The sequence below is a fragment of the Thamnophis elegans genome, chromosome 5 (genome assembly GCF_009769535.1).
Source record: "Thamnophis elegans isolate rThaEle1 chromosome 5, rThaEle1.pri, whole genome shotgun sequence".
In the NCBI taxonomy this organism is placed as follows: domain Eukaryota; kingdom Metazoa; phylum Chordata; class Lepidosauria; order Squamata; family Colubridae; genus Thamnophis; species Thamnophis elegans.
This window is the reverse complement of record NC_045545.1, coordinates 69,802,429-69,811,308: the sequence shown is the minus strand read 5'-3', so window position 1 is coordinate 69,811,308 and position 8,880 is coordinate 69,802,429. Positions and strand designations below refer to the sequence as shown.

Genomic DNA, 8,880 nt, shown 5'->3' with positions numbered 1-8,880 from the left:
ATTATTTTACAAGTAATTCCAGGGGAGAACATATTTAATATTCCTTCTTCCTCCTATTTTCCCCACAACAACAACCTCGTGTGTTGGGTTAGGGAGAGAGAGAAAGTAACTGACTCAAAGTCACCCAGCCAGCTTTTATGCCTAAGGCCAGAACTAACATTTATAGTTTCCAGATCTGGTGCCTTAACCACTAGACCAAACTGGTGCTCTCTACACTGAATTGTGGCTGCAAAAAAATCAAGCAACTATTAAATGGTAGCAATCCTTTTCTGTATCATTTTGCTCCCTTAAAGTGGATGTATATAAATGTATAGGTTGCTTAACCATGATTTGACTAAACCACAATTGGCTTCATTCACATAACTAACATTAGTTGAATGAATTGGTTTCATTCAAACCAACATTAAGGATGGTTTGTGTATGGTGGGAACTGTAAGTATTTTGCACTAAGGAATAATCTCATTATAGTTTAACGTGTGAACCAAGGTTTTCAGGTCAAGTTACAGAATTGCAAGTCATTTCAGTGGCTGTTTTCAAAACAAATCTAATCTGAACTAGTCAGAAAAATACTGATTTCAGTGATCACTGAAAAGAACAACCCACATATACCCTCTCCCACCCAGCAGTAGCCACCCCAAATCCTGCTATGCTCACACTCCACTTGCCTGCTGGCACCCTCTTCCACCTAGTTGGCAGTAGCCACATCTCTCTGCCAGCTCGCTTGCAAGTCACCTGGGACTTGTAACTACCTGCCAACTTCCCCACTGACTTTGGTTTTTGGAACCCTTTCAGGAAGTTGCAATGAAATGCTTGCTTAATGATCCATGATCCTCACTTAGCAATGGCATGGGGACTGCAGTGATTGCCATCACTTAGCGATGCAGTCATCTGCCATTATGACTGCATCACTTATTGATGGAAATTTCAGTCCCAATTGCCATCATAACTCAAGGCTTATATGTATCTTTAAAATGTATATATATATAATAAAAAATACATGAGAATTATTAGAAAAGTGTTTCATAAACAAAATGAAGGTTGCAGTCATTCCCTCTCTGTCTTGCAGGTATGATGGGGCTAAACCCAGCTCCTATTTTGCCTAATCCCATCAGACCCAAATTGACTCTCCTTGCCCCTGGACAAAATCCCCTGCAATCCCATTTAAACCAAAGCCTAGAAACCAGCTCACAAGACAGCCTGATGGCAGCTCTAATAAAGAAAATATAACAAGGTAAGAAACCACAAATTCAATCCTCAATCAGAGTCACTTGCCTGATTACCTCAGCATTCCATCTTTGGAATAAAGGTCTTCCCAGCCCTGTTCCAGCTCCTAAAATATGCTCCATATACATATAAGATCTAGTTTCCCTAGGATTCCCTACCCTGTAGCTCTTGACCTTTATAAAAATATTTGATTTTCCATTTTTTAGGGTTCATTTTTGTAAAGTTGGGACCCAAAAATTGTTGAATAGTTATCACATGTGTGGTGCTCTGTTAATCTACGTTTTCTACAACATAGAACCACAAGTGTTGCTGTCCACTTGTACAAAGCCATGTAGCAATATGATCTACAAGAAATCTTTATTCTCTTAATGATCATTCAAATTTTATCAATCATATTAAATGTCAAGAATCATATGGTCCTTTATAGGTGTATATATGTGTGTAAATATTGACCGCCATAGTAATGGATATAGAAATATTCCTACATATCTGAAGACACAGTTAAATGTGGTTTGTATGGATGTAGCATGTAGTAAAAAACCACGTACTAAAGTTTATAAACCATGGTTGATAGCATGTCAGTGAATACCTTGCTTCTGATCTGTTTAGTAAGCAAATTATTTACCAGTGTGTCATGGTCTTTTACTTCAAATTATGAGTACAAATTTGATTATTTTCCATTATAATTATAATAATAATTATTATTATTATTATTATTATTATTATTATTATTATTATTTATTTATTTATTTGTCTTGTATGCCGCCCACTCCCGGAGGACTCCGGGCGGCTTACAAAAGACAAGGGAAAGGGGGGAACAAAACAAAGACAACATATTAAAAACAAAACCAACATTCACAATTTCTATGGAGGTAGATGCTTCTCAGCTCCCCCCAGCCTGCTGGAACAGCCAGGACTTGGTGGCTTTGCGGAAGGCCGGGAGGGTAGTAAGGATCCGGATCTCAACAGGGAGCTCGTTCCAGAGGGCCAGAGCTGCAACAGAGAAGGCTCTCCCCCGGGGAGTCGCCAGCCGACATTGGCTGGCAGATGGAATCCGGAGGAGACCCAACCTGTGCGATCTAATTGGTCTGAGAGAGGTAATCGGCAGAAGGCGGTCTCTCAGGTACCCAGGTCCGATGCCATGTAGGGCTTTATAGGTAGCGACCAGCACCTTGAAGCGGATTCGGAGACTAATAGGTAGCCAGTGCAGCTCGCGGAGGATAGGTGTAACGTGGGTGTACCTTGGTGCACCCACAATCGCTCGCGTGGCTGCATTCTGGACTAATTGGAGTCTTCGAACACTCTTCAAGGGCAGCCCCATGTAGAATGATAAATAGTAAATAGTACATTTAAATACAGCATTTACCTTTGTTAGATCTTAAAGAGATTCCAATTAAATTGATCTGATTCTTGAATTCTTGTTCAGTCATTAGGTCATGTTCAACTTAGTAGTAGGAGTCAATTGTTTTTTTACAACTGGTTCTGTGGGCGTGGCTTGATGGGCATTGCAGGGGAAGGATACTGTAAAATCCCCATTCCCTCCCAATCAGCTGGGACTCAGGAGGCAGAGAATAGATGGGGGCAGGGCAGTCAGAGGTGGTATTTACTGGTTCTCCAAACTACTCAAAATGTCCGCTACCGGTTCTTCAGGATCTGCTGAATACCACCTCTGGTTCAACTCTTTGTGACTCCATGGACCAGAGCACACCAGGCTCCCCTGTTCTTTACTATCTCCTGGACTTCACCCAAATTCATGTTCAGTGCCATCAATGATACTATCTAACCATCTCATCCTCTGCCATCGCCTTCTCTTTTTGCCTTCAATCTTTCCCAACTCAAGAGTCTTTTCCAATGAGTCATCACTTCTCATTTAGTGGCCAAAATATTTGGGGTTCATCTTCAGCATTTGTCCTTTCAAAGAAGAGTCAGGGTTGCTTTCCTTTAGGATCCACTGATTTGATCTCCTTGCAGTCCAAAGACCCCGCAAGAGTCTTCACTTGAATTCTAGCCAATATTTATAGTCTAAATTATTGCCAACCTTTCCTAATTAGTACCTCATAGAAGAACAAATCTTGACCTAACTGATGGATTGGTGAAGGCTTATAAACTATAAAATCCCACTATGATAAGACACAGATGTCAGGGCAGAAAAGTTTCTGTTAGGAATTTTATGTTGTTTCCCTTAGGTATATTTTAAAATGGGCATACAGGTGATCCTGGTATAATGATGCTAACTAGAACTGGAAACTCCTACATTAAGCAACATGATCATATGTTAAAAACCACATTACTGCATCACCTGGTAATGTCAGTTCCAGTTGCCATTGTTAAATGAGGACAACACAAATGTTAAGCAAGGACCTCAAAACTATGATTTCCTGCAGGTTTCTCCATTGCCTTTGTTTGTGGGAAATTCACAGGGAAAGTTGCAGATCGTGATTATATGACTACATCCATAACCACAAGGTCAGGTCATTTCTACTTGTTCAGTGATGTCACAAGTTTGAACGGTCACTGAATAAATGATTGTTTCATCATTCTGTCTACAAATAAATTAGACAAACATTACCTATATATATATCAAATATATTATACTTTTTATTATGTCTTAAACATTTTATTAGAATAAATAAGTGGCAGTAGGAAGATACTCTGCTGTTATAATATAGCAATAAAACACAGAATTCAGCAGAGACTATCATGTGAATCAATCTGGCGCTTCTGTCACTGCCTTGATGACAAAGAAAAAGGAAAAGGGGGAGCCATTTCTCTATGTGTTAATCAAATACACTAATGGAAGAATGACCGTGTCATACCCAGCAGATGGCTTGGGTATTAGATTATCTTCACCTTCTGCATTTCATTTTTAAAAAATGCATCTCCTCTTTTATTATTCCCTTTCATAGTCATATTCTCCCTCCCTCCCTCCCTCCGTCCCTCTCACACACACACACACAGAGGTTTGGTCCATTCTTTTCACTAAAACAGAATTTGAATGGCTGTATTTGACAATTGAATCTAATCACAGTGATTTCTAAACTCTAAGGTCTGAATCCAGTCAGTGTGAGTTTTTGAACAGACTTCAGTCTAAAAAAATCCTCACACTACTTGCTCTCCAAGTATCTTATGGAGTAGGCTGCAGCTTTAAAAAGTTTATACAGATAGTCGGTATATGTTATTTTCTTAAAGATCTTGGCTAGGCAAGTAGTTATGTTTTGTGTGAATAGCTATTCACTTTATAAACGATGAAAGAGGAATGCATAACTCAAAATTATTTAACGTGGTACATACAGAGTGACTGAAAACAACATGACATAGAATAGATCGTTTGTTCTAAATCTTTTTTAAAAAATGAGACTACATAGTCTACTGGCATAACAACATTGTAACATTCCCTTTTTTATTCATAAAAATCACAAGGTCAACTTTGCCTGTGTTTGAAACAATTTACATATTGTTGCCAAAAAAATTATATATTGTGTCCATAAAATTCTACATGGAGACTTTATTTTTACATATTCATTAATACAATTTTGGGCTTAACAGATTTGTTTAGGCAGTTTGTTTTTCTTTATGGTTCTTAAAAATAAATCCATTGACTTCTTTTGGATCTGTGCTGTTAAGAGGTAGTTATTATCAGAGTTTAATTTTCAAATAAACAGAAACAACTAAGCAAGATTATTAAAAATATATATATAAACAGAGATCACTGGAATATTTCCAGGCTAAAACAATAAGACTTGGAATCCAGTAGACTGTATAATGGGATGGCTTGCTGTTTCCACCGATTACATTTTGTTGCAGTGCATTCAAAACTAAAAATACCTGAAACCTGACAAAAAGCCTGGAGGTGTCAAATGATTTGAGAAGAATGAATACAAATGCCATGCTAATTTCATACCAGTAGAAGGACTAGCTATGAGGATTGGAGTCAAGGAGAGGTAGTTACAGCTATTCTGACTAACTCAAAAGAGTTATTCAAGAGCATACACAATGAAAAGCAAATTGCAATCAAAAATGCTTGAACCATAAAATCTAGAATAATGTTGCAAGAAAATTCAACTAGTTTGAATTCGTAGTGCCCCCAACTTAAAACAAGTGAATACAAAATAATTAGTTATTTAGAATACAATAAATCTTTTTTAAGCATCTTGCATTCTTTTAGGCTCTCATCCATTTGGTAAAAGGATGTATCAATAAATTTGTTCATGTCTCTATAAATAAAGTTATTTTAATTACCGTGATTGGCAATGTTCAGGAAGAGGAACATTCACATTGTAAGTCTCTGTATGTCAAAGTTGCAAAGTTGGTTCTTTTCCAGTTAGAAATTAGACATATGACGTCTTCCTCTTATTTAAATAATGAGCTAAACCTGGATTTCACAAGTCTTGTTTACATGAGATGCTTTAATCGTCATCATTTGGTGCATAAGAAAAACCCAGGAAAGCATTTGTTGCACTGGAACTGCTGGTAGCTAAATCAGGAGTTTGAATGAGGGAATTGGGAACAGTTTCCTGAGTGAATTCTGGGTCAAAATGTCGTAGATCAGCTGGCCCAGCCTTAAAAAAGAACAATATTTTTTAAGTTTCAGGCAATAGCAACAATAAAGTAAATAGTCAGTCTTAAACCAGAGGGTGTAAAAGGAGACAAACATAGCACATGTTTTGGGATTATGCTGAATTCTACTAGTCCGTTCAACTTTGACTTGCTGTTCTCCCTTATACTGAATTGAGTTTATGTTAGGTTATGTTACTTTTTTTCTTTTCACATCAAGCACCTTCAAGTCAGTCAAACATTCCTAATTACATATCATGTTTCTGAGACAAAGTGAGAGAAAGTCCCTGGGTTATTTGTCTGGGGAGAGATGTTCCAATTATTTTCCATTCACTGGTAGAGGGGAAGGGATCCAATAGAGAAAAGGAAGCTATTTTTTTGTTCTATTTATTTATTAAGAAAATTTATATTGCTTCCCAACTCATTCACAGTGACTTGGGGAATCTTGCAGAAATTAAAAGATTACTATTTGTTTGATTCTACTATTAAGTACATTTTTTTCTGAAACATACATTTAGCACATGTGTAATTAGATTTTTAATTAGTTCTAATAGGCAAACTGAATAAACTGTGATTTCTCCAAGCCATCCTTTACCTAACAACAATTTCCAGTTTTTCTTTAAAGGCAAATTGCAGTATGCCAAGACAAAATGTAAATCATGTGAATTGGCTCACTATTTCACATGTCAGGAAAATCCATAACAAATTATAAAATGTAGATCCATAATCCCTGAAAGCATCCAGAATGGTTAGCTTTTTCTAATATTTCTTCACAATTGCACAAAGATTGCTTACAGCATAATAAACCACTTACTACATTAGGATCAAATGGAGGAGTGATCTTCTTATTATACAAATCATCCCAGTTTATTGGAGCGAAGAACATATGGTTTTTTATTTCAAGCTGTAAAAAAAGTAAAATAAAGTTGAGCTGTTATTTGCCAGAAGGGTTTCCAAAACTGTGCTGTGCTTATGTTTATACCTAGCTGCAATGAATCATTGATCTAAATTTACTTACCGTAAATAGTTTCCTAAAATATGTTTGTTAATTGTAAAGATAAACAATTGTAAACAATTGTAAATTGTTATACAGAGGCTAATTGTACTAAATGTGTACACAATTAAACCCTGGAATGAATTCAGGCTCAAGCCTACTCAGTAACAATAAGGACAGCAAGCTGTCAGCGTTCCTCCCATAGGTTATCAAAAAGTCAGACCTCTAGAGAAACCACAGAAGTGCCCTCTCATCAAGTATTCTGTCTCTGTATTGCAAAGATGTATGATGAAGCAAAAGCTCAAGGCTTCCAAATTGTCAGGAAAATCCCCAGTCAATTCCCAACCCTCAATCCCTTCAAATCCCCATCCTTCTGGTAACTCCCAGATTCTAACAGACTCCTAAGATGGACCATTCTAATAGGTTCCTTGCTTTGGCGGAGGTCTAGGAAAACCAAAATTCTCAGTCTGAATAGAAAGTGATCTAATCATGATAAAATAAAGACCAGATCAAATATCTTATCTATGTACCAGATCAAATATCTATCTATCTATCATCTATCTATCTATCTATCTATCTATCTATCTATCTATCTATCTATCTATCTATCTATCTATCTATCTATCTATCCATCCATCCATCCATCCATCCATCCATCCATCCATCCATCCATCCATCCATCCATCTATCTATCTATCTATATGTCAGAGCTATAATTTACTGGAGGGTAGGGACTTACACTCTTTTTTAGGTAATGGAAGTTGAAATCATCCTAAAAGGTATTTCTTGAAACTGTCTCTCATCAGCCCTAAGGTCCAGGAGCTCACAAAGGGCCATTGAGGCAATCAGGACACCCAACTTGTGTCTGCAGCACAACCTAACATACAAGCAGTTGGAACTAATCACCTCGATGACTCAGAATTCTTTAGGGATTTCATAAGCTTCACCTTCTAACACCACCCTAAATTCTTTACTTTAAAAGTGGCACAACTTTCTGAGCACACATTTAACTCTTTGCACACTCTCTCAAACAGTATATTAACAATAATTTAAGAAGCAGCATAATGTACAAAATTGTGCTAAAAAGTGCACTGAGATATAAATGTAGATGCAGAAGTACATTTAAGTGTGCAATGGAAATGACCATTAGTTTTCCTTGTTCTGTATACTGTATGCCCACCCTTAAAATTGATATAGCAAAATATGAAAGTTTCCATAAATCTACTGAATATATAGCCCAATCTAATCTGCTCTTTGCACTTCTTAAATTCCAAATTGTTTAATTATTTAAGCTGTTTGTATTGCATATTTATTAAGCAACAAATTATATTTGTAGCGTTCCAAAATGCAGAAAGTATATATTATAAAAAATAAAAAAATTGTGCTTGGATGAAAGTGAAGATAGTGCTAAAGGAGTAGCAGTGATGGGACACAGTAAATAACAAAAATAGTACAAAGCGTTGTTAAATCTCACACACACTGTTACAGATTTAAAAGTAGGATCAAGTTTTTAGCAGGACAAGATCCCTACGGTTCCAAGAATAAGCAGTTATCACATACAAAATCGGTCTTGGCTCCAAGCCTCTTCTTCTGATCTTTATGAAGAAGTCCTTGTAGGATATCACAAGCTGCTATCGTCTTGGTTCCTTGAATCTGAAGTGGTTTGTGCAGGATATTCTCATACATCTGTGACATATCCCGGCTGTAAAATGGAGGCTGACAATGAAAATAGGAAAAGGCCATTAGCATAAAGTACAATGTAAATTTGTATCATGTTTAGATAATATGCAATTCATGCTGTTTCTTGTATAAGTTCAATGGAAGAAATGTATGCTATTATAGTTTGTTTAAAATAAATTACTGAATGAACAATTCAAAACTTGGACTATCATATTTGTCTGAAATAGTATAGGGTTTCTTGCCTAAGTAGGGTGTTGGACTAGAAGACCTCCAAGGTCCCTTCCAAATTCTATTCTATTCTATTCCTATTCCTTTTCTCTATTCTATTCTATTCTATCCCATCCCATTCTATTCCATTCCATTCCATTCTATTTTCATTGTAGGTGAAAAATGTAGGGCAACCACTAGATGGCAGCAAACGTTTACAG

At 36.7% G+C, this 8,880-nt stretch overlaps 1 protein-coding gene across 4 annotated transcripts in view; it reads right to left on the bottom strand.

Annotated features, from left to right (window-relative positions):
• Positions 1-4,599: 4,599 nt before the first annotated feature.
• SGK2 (serum/glucocorticoid regulated kinase 2) overlaps positions 4,600-8,880 on the bottom strand; it is a 39,029-nt gene continuing 34,748 nt past the window's right edge. For all 4 annotated transcript variants that reach the window (XM_032218977.1, XM_032218978.1, XM_032218980.1 and 1 more), the window contains 3 exons: positions 8,333-8,488; positions 6,593-6,682; positions 4,600-5,783 (listed from right to left, as the gene is read on the bottom strand). In XM_032218977.1, the coding sequence (XP_032074868.1) occupies positions 5,631-5,783; positions 6,593-6,682; positions 8,333-8,488 (399 nt within the window). In that variant the 3' untranslated portion in view covers positions 4,600-5,630. The remainder of the gene's footprint in view (positions 5,784-6,592; positions 6,683-8,332; positions 8,489-8,880) is intronic.